This window comes from Dunckerocampus dactyliophorus, chromosome 2 (assembly GCF_027744805.1).
Source record: "Dunckerocampus dactyliophorus isolate RoL2022-P2 chromosome 2, RoL_Ddac_1.1, whole genome shotgun sequence".
In the NCBI taxonomy this organism is placed as follows: domain Eukaryota; kingdom Metazoa; phylum Chordata; class Actinopteri; order Syngnathiformes; family Syngnathidae; genus Dunckerocampus; species Dunckerocampus dactyliophorus.
Genome location: NC_072820.1, coordinates 14,991,613 through 15,011,433, shown reverse-complemented (window position 1 = coordinate 15,011,433; position 19,821 = coordinate 14,991,613). Strand labels below are relative to the sequence as shown.

Sequence of the window (19,821 nt, the reverse complement as noted above, 5' to 3'; positions counted from 1 at the left end):
ATTGATAGTCAGAGCTGGACCGACATCATATTGTTCTCTTGTTTCAAAAGCAACAGCGAGCGCCGTCTTTCTCGTGAAGGTTAAACGCTTTTGTCTTTGCACGGGAGCGAGCCAGTCAGAGGTGAGTCCAAAGACTAGTGAGGCAAGAGGCGGCTCACCGGGGGATCAATGACGTGCCCACAAAATATTGATGAGGACTACTGAGGTACGTGGACATCCCTGCGGGGTGCTTATGAAAAGGTCATTAGGCCCAATTGGGAGTTGATTATATTCACTTAAAGAGGCCAGATCTTGATTTCGTCAGGTGCTGAGAACATTTTCATCACCCTATTGAATGAAGGACGGGCTTAGCTTATTACAGCCTGATACGTCACTAACATGAGGAAGAAGGCAACTCGAGAGGACACGTGTGAGGTACACTTTAGCGGCTTTGTTGCTGGGGGAGATAATGGACCGGTTTGAATTTACAATATTAAAAATATTTACTTTATCTGCTCTAACATTTGTGTAGCCTAACAGCTGTGTCCAAAGTTTCCAGCCCACAGCTCACTTTTTATTGGCCCATGTGGCATATTCTAAAAAAAATAATTACGCTATTAGTGCTAATTATTTGCTGATGGTAATGGCAATGCTTTAGTTTATTTTGAACATTGTTAACAAAGTTACATTGAAGTACCTCACATGTTTACACTTGCACGACTAAAAACGTCTGAAAAGGAGGCAGAAGAAGCAGATCTTATTTAAGCCTGCATCTTCTGAATGTCTCAGCAATTACTGATGGTTTGTTCACTTCTTGTGTTTAACATGTACCAGATTATGATTTCCTTACAGGGGAAAAGGCTGAAGATGTGACCAAAGTAAAGATATATAAAAGTATATCTAATAGTAAAGCATTAGAGTTTGTAGATAGCGTATTCAGTCATAAAGAATAAATAAATATAAATCAGTATAATCACTCAATCCAAAATTGCCTACATAGAATAACTGAAGTATTAATATTTTCAAAGTAAATATTATATAAGCAATTGATATGTACTTTTAAAATGATGTATTATTTTGGTCGAGGGAAAAATAATAATGTATGTGGAATATTTTTAGGTGTAGCATCAAGCGTGAACAGTTGAACGTGAGCATGTAAAAAAAAAAAAAAGAGTTTTCAAGCATCAGAGTTTTTATTGGCCATTAAGAGAGCACATGTGCTTCATCCCTAATTAACTTTAATGACAGGGTACATTTTAGTGTTGGCCTATGGGGTTTATGAAGGAAACGTTTTTACAACTGATGCAATAATATCTACTAGAATACATACAATAATGTATTTTTATTAATTAAGTACATTATTAAATTAAAATGTATTTACTTGAATATTTGTTCTTATTTATTTTAATGTACTTCATCTCTAATTATTTAAAGATTGAGCTGTGTTTTATGCTCGGTTTAACTGTTGTTTTTCAAATATCCGTATTTGTGTGGACATGGTCTTTGTGTAAAAAGTTCGAGAACATTTGACCGACATTAAAGATGAACATTTTGCATAATTGGGATTCATTTGGAACCCTTCCCAGACAAGACGAGCAACTGTCCACTCGCGTTCATGATGAAATATCATTTCCAATCCAATAAAACCCATAAAAGCAGTTTTGACAGTCGTAATGTTTCTGGATGTCTTTCCTTCTGACACGAAAAGCTGAACTCACCGCTGAGCCACACGGCGCCAGGGTCGTGCACGCGAAGGTCTGGACCAAAAACGTCGTCCAGAGTGACTTTCTTCTTGAGGGCCAGACTGTCATCTTCACCTGTCAAGCACACATCGCACTAAGATGAAAAGACAAATCTAATTTGACATGCTGCAGATCATCTATAAAGCGTGGATGTGTGCTGCCATGCACGTCAATCTGGGGGAAAAAAGCTTCAAGGCGCTCTTGTGAAATTTTATTAGCATTTCAAGAGACTTAACAAGTTGGAGAATAAAGTGAGGGGAACTTTTGATGCTGACTTTTTCATCAGCGTGTCACTCAGAGGGGCTCCATCCCACCATGACACACTCTTCTTCTATGCAGATTACATCTCCGACAAGTGCTCCTCACTATAGGAGAGCAATTTGGAACAAGGACACAAACAAGAAAGAGGCCTCTCCTATTGTTCTATTCATCTTCTTGCATCAGCTTAGTTCCTCAGCGTGGCTGCCACACAAAGACAAGTTGCAAGTGGAGCAGAGGAACACAAGCACGCTGGTGTGCGCATCTGAGAGTGAACACGGCGGGAGTATTTCTGCTCGGGAAAACCAGCTGTGAAGGCTCACGTTTCAAAAGACGCTAAAAAAACTTTCACATGTGACAATGGCCAGATCAACAGTAAAAGTCTTTATAAAACACAAAACAAAAAAAGATAAACGCTGCATCCGTATGACAAAAAAGTTGTGCTCTCCCGTTTACACAAGAATTAACAATTGCACATGCACATGGCGCTGAAAAAACACACACCGAATGCTAGTCCTGCTGGTCTTATCCAAAAGTGTATTTTTATCGCTTGCTGTGCAACCTCGGTTTTCATTCCCCCCGGTTTTTGATGAATTTTATTGCCAAAAATTTTGTTTTTTGTGCACTGTCTCGGTTACGTACGTCCAAACAAAGCATCCACGTGTTAGTGACTCAGTCTTTGGTTTATAGTTGGGACACTGTAGACAAATTCGGGCCAGGGAATCCTTGAATCATCTTTTGTTGTTTACACAGAATGATTAACAACATGCTTTGTTTCTGTCTACTTTCATCCTCTTATTAAGCACTGCACTGTGCCCCTGTGCTGATGAGGCATTCAAGTGCACTTTGTATGTGTAAATGTGCTGCTTTTTTTTCATGACACGAAAGAAAGTGCCAAAACTATGAGGAACACTATTTAAATCAAGAAATAACTCGTCACGGTAGCGTCTGTTACAATAGGATTGTAACGTAAGTTAACACAGGTTGCGGGGGAACGGTTTAACAGACACACATAACAGGAAGTGAGCTGGGCCGCTGCGTGTAATGATTGTACATGCTGCTGAAGTTTACGATAAACTTCAAGTGAGCAAGTATACAGCTCTAACCGTCCACTCTTTGAAGTTAAGTTTGTCATGGACTAGAATGAAACAGCATCTCTGTGGCTCTTCCGTCCCGTCCCCTCGTGCCTTCACTCATCACCGCGTTCACCAACAAGAGTCCTCAATAAAAGGCAAAAGTTCATTTATCCATTTCATTTGTCATTATATGCATTTTGCAAAGTTTTCTACATTTAACACTATAGTATCAATTGGATTTACATTATTTCTTATGGAAAAACTTGCTTCGGTTTTCATACTTTTCGATTTTCGTCTGTCCTTTTGGAATGGATTCATGATAAAAACCGAAGTTCCACTGTATTTGTGTGATAAGAATAATTTCTCTCCGCTGGTCAAATGTCATTTCACAGGTCATCGTGAAGGTACACCTTACTGAAGAGTGACATACACACACAAAAGTTGTTCATTTTAGATGTCGTCCGTTGCTTCTTTTAGTGTTTACACAAAGACAATGCAAGCGCTTTCAAATACTTTTTAAAAGTTAGCTTTTTTCCTTTTAAATAAATACTGTTGTACTGTAAAAGAACGACACAAACCACTAAGTCTTCATGAGTTTTTAACACTTTAGGTACATGAATGGTAACATGTTGGCCAGAAAAGCAAAGTAACCCAAACATTTCAATAATCCAATAAGGAAGAAGAATGCGCGTGTAAAACTAGAATAGCACTTCGTAGAAGTTAAACATGTCTGCCTAAATAATCATGACTTGCAAGGTCGTGCTGTTCCACTCCAGCTCCATCTGCTGCATCTTGCAGGTCTCTGCACCACTTGGCCCTAATGCAAGTGGACTCAAACAACAAAGATCGGACTGTATCATGTATCACCTCTCAACATAGTTTTGTGGAAATTGTGTTGTTTTTGTGTTATACCGCCAAGAAGGGATCACAACCACTGCTTTTTAACCAAGGGGCCATGGCCCAAGCGCCACCTTGAGGGACGCAAAAAGGTTTCCGTTTTAATGAATGGAAGACACCAGAGATATTACTGTTGTCCTGAGTTAAAATACGACTTCCAACCATTTGGTGGCAGTAATGTGTCAGTTGTTTAGCAAGCTCCGAAGCCAGACGCAAGTCTGTAGTGAAAATTGTTGAGAAGTATTTAAAACTCTTTGACGCTGACGTGGTCCCAGACGACAGGATGCTTCACACACACACACGCACTGCCATTTTATACAAGTACTGTCGGCAAGTTGTCTCCACTGGCGTGGCTCTACCCGCTGACGACTGACCCCACCAGCAAGCTCGCTGGTCACACAATTTTTTTTCTTAATATGTTTTTTTTTCTCAGTATTTTAAAACATGCTTGTAATTCCCTAAATGTTGAATCTTTCACCCCCAGCACAATGGGCACACATGATTGTTAAGACCTTTGTGCATTTTGATTCAGGTTGTACCCAAATCTTCCAGTCACAAAATCAGTCAAGAGGATTTGTGTTGCCTCGGTGAGGCTTATGAGTGTGTGCGTGTTTGTGTACATACGAGGAGTGAGCAGGATTACGGAGGTAACAATCAGGGAGCAGATGATGAGGATGACCAGCAGGGCGATGGCAATTCCTTTCCAGTTCCTCTGTGGTGGAGCGCTGCCCACAAGGTCCTGATGAAGGACATCACATAACAAAACAATCACATGATGGAATTACAACAGGCTGGATCCAGCTCCTATACTGAATAAACTCTAAGAAACTGAGCTAAATGATCTGTCTGATACGGACATCAGTGTTTCCTCCAGATGACCCCCACTGTGCACACATGAGGAAGAATGTCTCCTCTTCACGCCGCCCAGAAGACAGTGGGTGGCTAATTGGCCATGCATACAGCACTGTATATGGACCTTAAGTGAGCAGCAGGCTGGCCACCTCTCCTACACATGCATTTCAAAGTCTTGTTATCTACACTCAACCCATAAAATGTCATTAAATGGCTCTGCAAATACACACACACAGGTTTGCTGGAATAACTTCAAACGCTGGCTAACTTGCTATAATATGGGCAGGAAGGGGGCAAACACTTTGGGTAAAATAATCAGGATAATAATAAAAAAAAAATACTGTATCTAAATGCATATTAAGAAACAGAAATGATAAATAATACAGTTTAGAAATAATAATGATAATGATAATACCTTTGAACACCTGCATCATGATATGTGTGTGTGTGCATGTTCTGTCTGCACTGCACTGTGCTGCAAATCAATAAAGAAAGCAGTGAGTACACACAGAAAACAGCAGGCCCATCAATAAGATGACTTATTGCAGAGGAGGTAATGATTTTCTGGTTGCACATTTGCACACCGCACTTAATATGATATTCACCTCTTGCAGTTAGCTGAGGATACCGGAGATAAAGCAATAGGAGACATTGGGACAGGCGTCCAACATGAAAAGTTGTGAGAGCATTTAAAAGCATTGTTTCTCAGCTAAGATGTAGAGGTGAGCTTGTACATAGAAGACTGTGACAGCTGGATGTGTGCACCATCACTGTGTTAGTAAAGTGTCTCTCTGGAGCCTGCGAGGCGTGTGAGTAAATATTCCGTTCCGGTCGCGTCTTCTCCCCGTGACTAAATCGTACTGCTCGCCTGATCACAAGGGAGGAGGTAGAATTTTTTCGAGACAGACCCGTTTTAAAAAGATTTACACGCATCATCATGGGCCCTGCGGGCTGATACAGAATGTGAAAGTGAACGCGTGCAAATGGTAGAGCGCTAACAAGCTAGCTATAAGTAGCAACAAGAATTAGAAACAAATTTTAGCGCGCTAAATAGGTTACTGTAATAACCAAGATTGAAGGAATGGTGGAGAGTTGCAACTGGGAGAGTGCTAACAACAATTGCAACCCAATACAGACTGTATTTGGTACTATTTTAGCAAGTTAGCATGCTAACATCAAGAGGCTACCAATATTGAAGATTGGTGGAAAATCGCTACAGAGAGCACTAACAAGCTAACTGTGCAATAGCAATAGCAATAAGAACGAATGGCAGTGTGCCTTTTGTACCAATTAGCAAATGAATGGCATGCTAGCAAGCTAAAATCAACAGGCTACCTTGACAAACAAAATTGAAAATTGGTGGAGAATTGTGACTGAGAGAGTGCTAAAAAGCTCACTACAGTATGAGTAGCAATAACAGACAGATTAAACGGTAGTTAGCATTTAGTACCAATTGCCGCATGTTAGTGTAACCCGCCTGGTTCAGCCAGGCCCACATTAGAATGACAGTCGAGAGTGCTAGCCATCAAGCTAAAACCCCGGATTTTCAACTCGAATGCCCAGTGCAACCGTGTCAAGGGTGTCAAGGATTTGCCAGTGTTGCACGGTTGTGTAACCTGCCTGCTTCACATTGCGCACGCCAGGGTTCGAACACAGGACCTACGGCCTAAGCCCGACCGTGCATTCAGCGCAGCTCCTAAGGCTAAGGGAGTGAGGTTTAACCAACTTACACTTGTGCAGCCGCATTGGTTGGCATCCATTACAGTTGCACCAGTTGGCATCCGTTACTTGAGCATGGTAACAAGCTAAGCTAAATAGGCAACAGTGATAAAACATAATACAGTGGAACACCGGTTAGCGGGTTTTTCGGTTATTGTAAAAAATTGTGCCCAGGTTTCCGTACGTTTTCCAGTTAGCATACAATATGGCACGCATCTTATCGTGTTATTAATGCACTGCATAAGTCCAACTGTGTGGGATTGTTTGGATTTTTTGTCAAGAAGTTGTATGACAACCCCATCAGCGGTTTAGTGCATCAACAGTAACTTGCAACTTTCTGTGGCTCCATTTTGGGTTATCAAGGTGAGAAACACTATTGAATTCAAGAAAGAACTCACGGCAATGCAGGAAGGTGGTGCTGAAGAGGAACGTGTAGATCTCGCTGCCACGCCGTGTCTTTGGGAACAGTCACGTCAAGAATCATGCCTTAATTAATAGGTAAAATAATTTTGCCATCCTTTGAAAAAATATATATAGTCCGAAAATGATTAAAAAATCTCTTGTATTTAGTAGTAACAGTTAAATATCTACATTGACCAAAAGTAAACTTCCATATTTATTGACATGAAATGGTTTGGTCCACGACTGCCCTCACCGTCAGGGTTGCCAACTTGGTGAGTTGGTCGCCAAATCTGGTGACATTTCAACCCCGCTTGACGACATATTTTCTCAAGAGCCACAAGTGACAAATGTAGCGAATATTTATGACCTTGTTTGTGAGTTTCCTAGTATGGTGGCAGCACATATTGTTCTGCATTTCGTGTTCTTACCGAGCAGCGGCGGGTGCTGTTGACAGGTCCGCCCTGCCCCAAAGGCAGTCACAAGCCATGACGTGGACCTCTACGCATCGAAAATGCAAATGGAATGCTATTACATATATTAACCTGAACAGTGTGATATGCACGAGCCACACTGAGTCAAAAAACACGATAATGTGTTATTCGCTGTTCAATTATGCTAATCTAAAAACGTTCTCCAATACCCAACGTGCGATGGAAGAACTTTGAGAAGCATTACATTTACATTGTTTTTTTTTATGGGAGAAAATGATTCGGTTAGCATTCGTTTCGGTTAGCGTCAGACCTTCTGTAACGAATTAATGATGCTAACCAAGGTTCCACAGTACCAAGATTGACGATCAGTGGAGTTTAGAACCAATTAGCAAATTATAGCTAGCAAGCTAAGCTAAGTAGGATTCCCTTTTATCTCATGAAATACATATCAACAGTAAGACACCTAATGACATGTATTTATTCATCGTATTCCTCCACACATTTATTAAAGCCTCCTTTAGGCCGCTGGAACATTTTGAACCTCCTACTCCACGAAAGACAACTCCAAAAATCAGCATAATAACAATGGAACATCCGAAAATAAAAACAGCTTAAAAAGACCCATGCAGTTCTCTCAGCATGCTGACCTCACTGACGACTAGAAAGAATCTCGACCTTTTCGGCTTATTTGACGAGCATCCATGCACCAGAACTAAGAGCGGTTCTTTATGTGATGTCTTCACCAACACACAAAGAGTGCAGAGTTAGCCATTTTTAAATCCATTTGCTACAATTTCCCTTTCCTTTTTTTAGACACGTTATGAGAGCGAAGCCCCTTTTTTACGGTCAAGCTTCCTTCCACTCTCCCTAATCCGCGCCGCCTCCCACTTTCGCTTTGTCTACCCATCTCTCTGCCTCTGCTCGCTGCTCAAGTGTGAAATGGATCTTTACTGATCTAGTCAGCAGCACCTGGTTACCAAGGGAACGCAGATAGGCACATCTGCAGCATTACAGTACCGTACAGTAAGGATTATTATTAATGATAATATTCGAGACTCAGAGGGGTAATTATGCACATGTTAGCAAAGCAATGTGACACGTGTCTCATCTTGTGGACTTAAACTTTAATCCCGTAAAAGACACTGGACACTGGAAACAGGATATGCGCCTCCAGCAGAACATGAGGTGAAGCAATGGCCTTCGGACACGAGGGTAAACTTTTCCTCTGGCGCAGCATCAATAAATCATGGCCATTCATGAGAGGGATTAACAATTCATGCCAACTGGCTTCAGCCGAGCCATCCTCTCGTCTATCCAGCTGGCCCACCTCGGCAAACGCCGTCGCTGAAGATGCCCCGGGCGAGCCAAGGAAAACAACATTCTGAACACTTAATTGTTGATCCCACACAGAAAAGTCTGGAAAATGACAGGAAAAACAATGTTCTACTTTATATATGCCCTACAACATTAAGTACACCTACACAATCTAATGAGGATTGCCACTGATTATGTTTACATGCATTAAAACTGATTCCCAAAATAATTCACTCTTTCTAAACTAGGGGGCATTTCAGCTGTGTGAGATCGTCATTGAGGAAGAGAATGCTACATGCTAATACCTAGCACTTACTGGTAGAAGCCAGCTGGTCAAATGACAGCGGGTCAAGGGAACTAGCGCACATGTATATCGGGGCTGGCGCCACCTGATGTATCCGAGCATGGTGCACTGTAGTCGGATACACTCTCCAAGGAACCTGCGGTGCCCCTCTGGAGGTCAGAAGGGCGTAGCTTTCTACCGCTACGTGCTACATGCTAATAGCAAATTGTTACTGGTACAAGCCGGCTGGTCAGCTGGATAACATGACTTTCTACATCTCACATGCTACATAGCTAACTACATCTACATCTCTAACGCGCTATATGTTAATAGCTAACTGTTGCCAGTGCAAGCTGGCTGATTGAATGGATAACATGACTTTCTACTTCTCACACGCTACATAGCAACTGTTACTGGTTTAAGCCGGCTGGTCAAATAGATAACATTGCTTTCCACAGCTCTTACGTGCTACATGCTAATAGCTAAAAGTTACTGGGAGGAGTCGGCTTTTTAAAAGGATAACATAGCTTTCTACATCTCTTATGTACTAGTAACTAATTAAACAACAGAGTACTCCTCTGTCATAGTTCTTCCCGTAGGTCCTCAAAAACAGCAGAGCATTCCTGTTTAAAGGGGATGTTTGACTAGCGTTTTTGTAGTAGGTCTTTCAAAATAGCACAGCACTCCTGTTGCACAGGACTAGCATTAACAACCCATATTGTGACATTATTTAGCTACATGAGCGCTAAACTCAAAACTGACCATTTCTGCCGTCATAAGGGCACAATTTGTGCTACATTTCTGGTACCAGACGTCACTAAATTCCTTAGTGAACCAGAATAAAGCACTACCTCCCAATTTCTACATTCGTTGTTGATGTGCTCTGTGACTGAACTTGTAGCCTGCTTGCCACAGCGACGGCAGCTGAAATCAATGTGGACCAAAAAAACTCCAAGCTGAAACATTGATTTGGCAGTTATGCTGCCAGTCAAGTGAAGGTAGAGCTGCTGCTATACAGTCAGAGACCTGGCACGTACTAGTACGGGACATCGGTGGAGGTGTTGTTGGTGCAAACATCATCTTCCATGCTTGTTTTGTTTGGCTGTGGCGATGCCAGTAGCACTGGTAAAGGAAGTCACAATCCGACAAGTTAAAATAGTGCAGAATGATTTATACCACTACATTTTATTACATTATCTGATTTCACTTGGGAATGAATTATTTAATGTCAGGTCACATCCATCATTTGGACACTTAAACTCTACCTGTCAGCTACACTTTTCTGTCACAGCGCAGTCACTGTACTCCAGGTAAGGAGATCATTATACTGTACTGTATATGGAGGCACTCTGGAGCAGGGGTGCTCACACTTTTTCAGCCTGCGAGCTATTTTTAAAATGACCAAGTCCCAAAGAGCAATGTCCTATTATAAACATTGAAAATATATTTATAAATATATAAATGTTTAATATATAGTAATACTATATACAAATATATAATAATAACAATAATATATAAGAATAATATATAAGAATAGAAATATGAATATAACCTCATGATATTACTACACAATTGACCATGCACTTGATTATGATATTTTTCCAAACAAATGGATTGATCACTTGCTTTGAAATTAGAAGTGAAGTGAAATTATGACGTATTTCTTTTTGATGACAACAAATGCCTGGAATATCTTGCTGCATGATCAGATAATATTCAAGTGGAGAAAAATTGCACACAGTACAAGTTTTCTGTGAAAATGAAAGAACAAAAGTGAAGTGCATGAGTGACGCACATTATTCCCATTATTCGCGGGCCACATAAAATTATGTGGCTGGCCTGTGCTGTACAGCATTAAACTTTTTATTTTATTTTATTTATTATATATTTATTGTATTATGTAGTATATTTACAGTACATATTATCATTTTCATAATTATATTATTACTTTTACACATCTGCTTTGAATTTAATCTAAAATACATATTGCTGTATAGCATTCAATTTTTGTTATATTTTATTTTACTTATTACATAATTATTTTATGATGTAGTATATGTACAGTATATACACTCCTGAGCAAAATTTTAAGACAAGTTGAAAAATTTGCATTTGCAAAAATTGCATTTGCAAAAATTTGCAAAAGAATTTGCATTTTGAACTGTTAGCGATAAAAACAGCGAGCACAAGGCAGTTAACAATGCACATAATGGGACGCACCTATTTCGACTATAAAGCCCATTCAAAAAAACCCTCCAAAAACGTCAAGCACCTTCCATTTGCATAACGTGACCTGCATATTAACCAAGCTACAGCAACATTGTTATTGTAGGAGCTAACACAGAAGAATTACTTTTCTGACGTGCTGACACAGCGCCTCACTCACAGTGCCACTCACAACGCCTCAGGCCACTACTGAGAGGTAACGTTAGCTACTGCTAACTGGAGCCCCTGCTGAGTCGCCTGTGAGTTTTGATACGGTAAGTTAATGCTGGGTTATCGCACATGTGTAGTAGAAGGTTGTGGCAATAAGCTGAAAAGTTGGTCAACTAAACATCCAGACAGACTGAAGCAGTGGATGCTGGCTCTACTTAGACCCGATAACTAGGAAGACTAGATGCTCGTTTGCTCTCAGCATGCTGCATTTACCAGCAGAAGCCTTGTGCTGAAAGATACAGCCATCCCATCAGCTGGCATCCCAGTGAGAGTAGACATTATAAAGTAAGTGACTGTTTTGTTATGGTCTTATTTTTTCATGAAACATTTAGAACTAGTGCTACATGATAACGCTACCAATGTGGCTTAGTGTTTCACTATAGTTGGATCTGCCTAGCGCCCAGCAACTTTAATCTCTGCATGAGGGGAGTAAAAGCGACGGCTCTCATAATGTATGCCATGATTAGTGCTAACAAATGCTCTCTCTATGCTGCTCAGCCCAAATGAAGGTTGTTATTGGTGCCGAGTGCAGTCTGATAACCATCAGACAGCATCTGCACGAGAAGGGTAATAAGAACAAAAAACATCTTCAAAGGGCTCGTCTCCTTCAATGCCACAAAATTGCCCAATTGGAATTTGCACAAGAGCACTATAAACATGGGACATTGAAAGGCGGAAGAAAGTTTTATTCTCTGATGAGAAAAAAATAACCTTGATGGTCCTGATGGTTTCCAATGTTATTGGCATGACAAGGAGAACCCACCTGAGATGTTTTCCACACGTGCACATTGGAGTGTGCGACATGATGACCTGGGGTGCTTTTTCCTTCAGTGGTTGCAGGGGGAATCCCTCATGACTGAAGGCCCTCGTCTGTGTGGTAATGACTGGATTTTAACAGGACAACGCTACAGTTCACAATGCCCACCTGACAAAGAACTCCAATAACATCACTCTTTTGGACCATCCTGCATGTGCCTGTGATCTAAATCCAATTGAGAACATTTAGGGATGGATGGCAAGGGAAGTTTACAACAATGGACATCAATTCCAGACAGTGGATGCCCTCCATGAAGCCATCTTCACCACCTGGAGAAACATTCCCACTAGCCTCCCCGAAACACTGCACCACGAACCAGTCGAGAATCACTGGTGTACAGCATTAAAAAGATTAGAAGGAATTATTAGTAATTTTAAGTACAGTAGTTTTTTTTGTATTTTTTATTATATATTTTATTTTAGTATGTCGTAAATATTTATATTTTTGATGGCAATGTTATAATTTGCATAATTATATTAGTTATTATTAATAACACAAAGACGCCATACGGGATCTCCCCCCACCAATATCGAGTCCAAATGGACCCTATTTCATGCCTCCATTCCTGAGGCAGCCAATCGGAGCTGTGGCCCTAAGGTGGTCGGTGCCAGTCGTGGCGGGTATCCTGAACCCGATGGTGGGCACTGGAGGTTAGGACTGCCGTCAAGGAAGGAACAGCAAGGAGGGAGTCCTATCGAGCATGCATGGCTTGTGGAACTCCTGAAGAAGTTGACAGGCGGTACATGGCTTCAGCGGTAGTCGAGGCAAAAACTCAGGTGTGTGAGGAGTTCGGTGAGGCCCTGGAGCACAATTTTTGGTTGGCTTTGAAGAGGTTCTGGTATTATACGCCTCAGAAAGGTGAAGTATAACCCGGTCCACACTGCTTACAGTGGGGATGGAGATGCTGACCACAACTCAGTGTATTGTTGGGCAGTGGGAGGAATAATTTGAGGCCTTTCTCAATCCCACTAACATACCTTCCATAGAGGAAGCAGAGTCTGAGGACACAAACACGGACAGATCCATCACCATGGCTGAGGTATCTGGGATAGTCAAAAAAACTACTCAGTGGCAAATCCTGAATTGCTCAAGGCTCTGGATGTTGAGGGACAGTCTTGGCCGACACGTCTCTTCAACACTGCGTGAACATCGAGAACAGTACCTCTGGATTGGCAGATCAGGGTGTGTTCCAAATATAGGGGGATCACACTCCTGAGCCTCCCTGGGAAAGTCTATTCCAGAGTGTTGGAGAGAAGGGTACAACCGTAGCCGAACCTCGGCTACAGGAGGTACAATGTGGTTTTCATCCTGGTTTACGGAACACTGGACCAGCTTTACATCCTTGCAAGGGTACTAGAGGGCACATGGAAGTTTGACTAACAGGCATGTGCTTTGTGAACTTGGAAAAGGCATTTAACCATGTCCCTCACGGTGTCCTGTGGGGGGTGCTCCGGGAGTACGGGATTCGTGGCATGCGACTACGTGTCATTCGGTCCTTGTACAACCGCGGCAGGAGCCTGGTTCGCATTGCCAGCAGTAAGTCAAGCATGTTCTTGGTGAATGTTGGCCTGTGCCAAGGCCACCCTTTGTAACCAATTGTGTTCATAAGTTTTATGGACAGAATTTCTAGGTGCAGCCAAGGCGTTCAGGGGGTTCAGTCTGTTGGTCTTAGGATCTCGTCTCTACTCTTCGCAGATGATGTGGTCCTGATGGACTCATCAGGCTGTGACCTTCAACATTTCCTGGTTTGCAGCTGAGTGTGAAGCTTCTGGGATGAGACTCAGTACCTCCAATCTGAGACCTTGATGTACAGTCGAAAAAGGGTGGATTGTACCCTCCGGGTTGGGAGAAAGGTCTTGTCCCTGATGGAGGAGTTCAAGTGTCTTGGGGTATTGTTCACGAGTGAGGGAAGGTTGGAGTGTGAGGTCGACAGGCGGCTCGACGCAGCGTCTGCTGTAATGCGAGCGCTGTACCGGACAATCGTGGTGATGAGAGAGCTGAGCCGGAAGGCAGAGCTCTCAATTTACCTGTCGATCTACAGGTATGTTCCCAACCTCACCGATGGTCATGAGCTTTGGGTCATGACCCAAAGAACAAGTTTGTGGATACAAGCAGCCGAAATGAGTTTCCTCCTGAGGGTGGCTGGACTCACCCTAAGAGATAGGGTGAGGATCTCGGTCATCTGGGAGGGGCTCAGAGTTGAGCTGCTGCTCCTTCACATCGAGCAGAGCCAGTTGAGGTGGCTAGGGCATCTCGTCCGGATGCCTCCTGGACGCCTCCCTGGTGAGGTGTCCCGGGCATGACCAGCCAGGAGGGGGCCCGGGGGCAGACAGGATTATTTCTCACAGCTGGCCTGGGAACGCCTTCGCGTCCCCCCGGTGGAGCTGGAGGAATTGGCTGGTCAGGGACCGGGAAGCCTGGGCTTCCCATAAGCGGAAAAAAATGGAATGGAATTACTAATATGCATACATTTTATACTATAAAATACATAGTGGTGCACTTCAAAGAAAACATTATAAGGATCATGATAATTACAATTTTATTTTTAATGTACTGTATAACATTGTAATTGACTGATTTAACATGATTTAATTGTGTTGAATCCTATTTTATTCTTAAATTTTATTGCTATTATTCTTTTCCATCACTAATGTTGTTGTAATAATAATAATCATAAACATAATAACAACATAATATGATCATTTTATTTTGCATGGCATAATATACTCAAAGATTTAAAATTAGAATTTAAATGTAATTGAACTTGTTTAGCTGTATTACTTGTTGATGTGATTTTTCAAATAAACAGTATTGTTATATTTTATTGTTCATAGTTTAATTAAATTTTTCTTGTATATTCTCTTTTTTTACTGTGTATGGTGACCTCAAGAGTCTTATTTGTAATCAGTGGGCAATTTTGAAATGTACAAAGTGTAATTTACTTTGCTTGGCCATGAAAACAGAACAGAAAGTCTATAGTTATTATGATAATGAACAATAGCCTCAGAGATCATAAAGACTCAGTGATATCCAACTGTGTGCATTTAAAAAAGGCGACCATTTTGAGAAAATCCATGTTACATCACAGAAAACACTTATTATTTTCCATTTTTTTTATGTCACCCTAACAAAGCAAACTACAGCAAAGTGGCTCTGTGGCAAATAAAAAGATGAAAACGTACAAAACACTAACACTCCAAATTTCACGGTTTTCTGTGGCCATCTTCTTTTCTTTGTAAAAAATTAATAACATGATGACATCCCGAGTGTGACAATGAAACAGCATCTGATATATCGAAAGACTGATCCAAACAAAATGTTTTTCTCAGAGGGAGCAAAGTTGCGCTGCATCTTTTAATCATCAGGAGAAGAGCAACAAAAGCCACTGATTTAGGCGAGATTTGCTCAGCAAGAAGTAACCCACCTTTTTGCTTTCATTGAATGCATCCTCAAAATACTGTCTTTGTTTTTGGGAAACTTAAAAAATGATAGATCTGGTCTTTTTTACTGTTTATTCGAGCAATTAATCGCCGAGCAGTGTGCAGGACATCTTCACAGTGCACTCTATCTGGATACTGCCCACTAACATGGCGGCCAAGCCCGCCTATGGTGTACTACGAAAGTAGTAGTTAAGTTATCAGTCTTGCGCACCATGCTATAATGTCTTTAGTCAAGAATCAGATCAGCTCTTGTCAATGTTCTTCAAGGGCTTTAATGAGAATTTTCAAATAATATTCATGGTTAGTTCAAATCAATCTTGGTTACAATTAGACCATCTGGACCAGATTGATGTATGGTTCCAATGTATGCAGTTTGCAATGACTGTGAAGCGCTGCTGGGTGGAGTAGGGTGTTTTCCTTTAACACTTCTAATCAAATCCCACACCTCAGGAAGAATCACTTGGAGTCACATGCAGCTAGTGTACCTACAGCAAAATAATAAGCGATGGGAGACTTGATGAATGAGCCAGTTTCCAATTTCAGTGATTGTATTAGTGCAGAGTTTCATTCTTTGCGCTTTACTTCATTCTTATAGTGATGTTTGTACCACATAGAAATGAGCAGCGTTCCAAATTGTATAGTTGTCAGCGTTATTTAACTGGATTCTTATTTGTGACTTTATTCGAAAGACTAACCTGTCTTGGTGATAGTAGGAGAACGGGTTATTTTTGTTGACTATTGGCCATTATATTTTTATGACTTTTGTTGAGACAAAATGTTTAAAATAAATATGGAACTTTTTCTATAACTTACATTGCTTATTGCAGTATTTGTCTTACTGTAAATTCCAGTGTATAAGCCGCTACTTTTTTCTTAAACTTTGAACACTGCGTTACTTCAGAACTACTACTAATTGTTTAAATACTGTGCCGCTCGCAAATCAGTAAGGAAACAGTCGCTCTTTCTTTGGCAGGTCAATCACGAGCTATCAGTGCCCTCACAACAAGCTTGTCAACCCATTGCAAATCGCAGGAGGTCATTATATACAACAGTATAACAACATCTGAGAACACTATGAACATTTTACTAACACTAAATTCACCACACAGCAACTTAATACTCAAAAGGTCTACCTGACAAATATACATTTATGTACCAATATGAATTTGAATAAAAAAAAAATACAATTATTTTAAAGTTTTCCCATAAGATGCTGCAATGACGTCAGCCTCCTTCTGGGCTCTGAGCGCTCCTCTGGCTCCCTCTGGTGGACAGAGGCAGCACGCCATTCACCATTTTCTATGTTGCTTGTCCTCCAATGAACTGCTCTTCTGGCAGTAATGCATTATGGGTAGATGTTAAAATAGCTGCTGTTTGTTATTTTAAACTCGTATTGGTACTTGTAATGTGTATTTCCTAGGTACCTTTTGAGTTTTGAGTTGCTGTGTGATGAGTTTAATATTGTTTGTAAGATGACACTGTGAGTCAGACTGTTATATTGAGTAATGACCTCCTTTCCAGTGGGTTGGCAAGCTCGTTGTGAGTTTTTTCATAGCTCATGATTGGCTCCTGTCAAAAAGCTGCCTGGTCCTCACGGACTCGTGCGTGACACAATATGTCATTTTATGATGTGGATACGTGCTGCTTATACACCGGTGCGGCTTATATATTTCTAAAAAAAAAATTGTTTTTCCTCTAAATTTAGTGGGTGCGGCTTATACACCGATACGGCTTATAAACCGGAATTCACGATATTTTGCACAAACCGTGTTTATTTGTGTAATGCATCCAGTGGCATCACAGTAAAAGAAGCATAATCTCTTGGTTTATGACACGAGATGTGACCTGACATTAGTTTGAGTTTGAGAGCTGCTGCCTATATCGGTATCTATTGACATCAGTATCAGTAATGACGTGCTGGACATTATCGGTATATTGGTGACTCAGCTGTTGTAAGGTGAGGTCAAAGGTTGGATTGAGTGATCATTAGATGTTGCTGCTCTAATCGAGTGGTCACATGTTGGTGACATAAGCTCTCAGCCAAGGCGTCAAAGGTTACAAGTGTAGATGCTCATTGCTAACCTGTGATTCCCGCTAAAGTGGACTACATTGAAGAAATATACAGTACATGTTGAGTGGAGGAGCATCAGTATACTTGAAGCTTGCTCCCGGTTGCCTTAAGCGTCACAATCAGCATGAGCGCACTTTGCAGCTCAAAACAAGAGAGCTAGTGATCAAGTATCAGAGAAGGAAAGCGCAGATGCATCCTCTCTGCTCCCGCTAATGAAGACATCTGCCTTCTTCACGCTTAGCTTGAATCGTCTAGTTATTGGCTTATATGTCAAATATTTCAGAGTGGTGTGCCTCTCAGCTGCACTTCATGCGCTATGATATCTCTGTGCACACAAAGTGCACACGCTCCTGTATCCCTCTTAGTGACAAGGAGCAAGGTCAGTGCTGAAGTGGTAAGGATGCTGGAAAACATTTCACTGCCAACGGCAGTGCTACAAACTGTTGATGGTGAAAAGAAGTGAAGGCAGGCTGAAGGATGTTACACAAATGCCGATCAATGCTTTTTCACCCTATGAGAGCTTTCGTTTGCAAGTCTCACACTTTATGGCCCATTTTTAGGAGGATTATGTATGGTGACAGATTCAACGTGCCTGTTGACTCATAAATGTGAGAGTAGGATGCATTAAAAACCGAAAAAACATCTGAAATATTGAAGTGTCTTGCATTCAAGGCACCAAGGAAAGATGTGACGTACTGTACACAAAAGGGTGAGCATTTGTCATCACATGCACCCCTACCGTGCTATTATTGACAAACGGACTGGCTCACACAGCTCTACAAAACATTCACTGTAAATTAAGGGTATTTCGCCGAATCACCACAAAAATTTGGTACACACCTTTAGGGGACTGACAATTACATGTTTGTAAAATTTGAGCAAGATTGTTTGAAAAACATGGCACTCAAAACGACTTTACAGGGGCACAGACTTGGTAACTAATTGTCTATAAGTCAGTGACCATTCGTCTAATGTTGAATAATTGCTCTATCTTAATGTTATCATTGGTAAAATATATCAAATGTTATATTGCATAGGTCTACTCTTTCAGATCCAGCGCACACCCGCCTCAATGACACTCAGCCACTGCAACTAAATTGGTACCGCAACCGACTCCCACGAAAAGCGCCGAGATCAGACCTGAAACGTCTGTTGCTGCATTGATCTATAAAATATGTACACGCAGTTACAAGGTGCTTGTTGTCTACTTTTATTTCCTCTCTATTCTCACACAGCTGGCTGCTGACAATGGAACAAATCAGTAGTAGCATTAAAAACTACGCAGCGTAGCAAATAGTGTCCCAACAGAGGTACCGAGATTCATTCCAGAAGGTCTATTTTGGCAACCACAACAGGAAAATGTTGGGGTTAACTTACAGCAGCAACAAACATGAGCCCACAAGCAGACCTTGTACGTGTCTTAACAATGACGACGATAACTTGTGCTATATTGCAGCTGTTTAGAATACATATTGGTAATTATCTTGCAGCGAAATTGTATGTGTGTGTCTCCACATCATTACACCAAGTCCCAAAGTTCCCTCCGGCCTCATCCACAGTACCATTTACACATCATTTAACACACCTCCATCATTTATTTCTAAAATGTTACCTCAATGTCACCTTTTATCCAAAATCTGATTAGGTCCATGAAATCTAATGTTCCAATTGCCCAGGAAAACAAGACCCCAGCTCAGGCTGAGGTTACAATAAGTTCATTAAATATTTAGACACAAGTTCAGAAGTTGTGGCCCGAGTTGTTCCATAATGTGCATCTTTGAAATTTGCACCACAGAAGCAGCCGTAGAAGTATCAAACATTTGCGGATGTGATAACAAACATCTGCCGTTGATGTAATTATAAGAGACAGATCACAGCAGAGGCGGAAGATAATACTCCACGGAGGACAGTCCTACCTGGTCCGGCTGCTGTGCCCCTTTCCCCGGCCCATTGGCGTCTTTTGCAGAAGTCATGAGGGTAAGTTTAAAAAAAAAAGGAAAGGAAGGACGGATGAGCGTGTGGTGTCCGCTGCTGACAGGTGCAGAATAATGAAGGCTAGTGAGAGAGAGAGAGAGAGAGAGAGGAGAGCAAGAGGCAGGAGGAA

The 19,821-nt window shown here is 41.4% G+C and overlaps 1 protein-coding gene across 2 annotated transcripts in view; it reads right to left on the bottom strand.

Moving 5' to 3' along the window:
• Nucleotides 1-19,821, bottom strand: part of LOC129172976 (dipeptidyl aminopeptidase-like protein 6) — a 95,037-nt gene that overhangs the window by 17,640 nt on the left and 57,576 nt on the right. Inside the window, exons 2-4 of one of the 2 annotated variants that reach the window (XM_054763336.1) lie at nt 19,634-19,772; nt 4,577-4,691; nt 1,698-1,796 (exon numbers count right to left, since the gene is read on the bottom strand). In XM_054763336.1, the coding sequence (XP_054619311.1) occupies nt 1,698-1,796; nt 4,577-4,691; nt 19,634-19,772 (353 nt within the window). The remainder of the gene's footprint in view (nt 1-1,697; nt 1,797-4,576; nt 4,692-19,633; nt 19,773-19,821) is intronic. The other variant, XM_054763344.1, reaches the window with a different exon arrangement.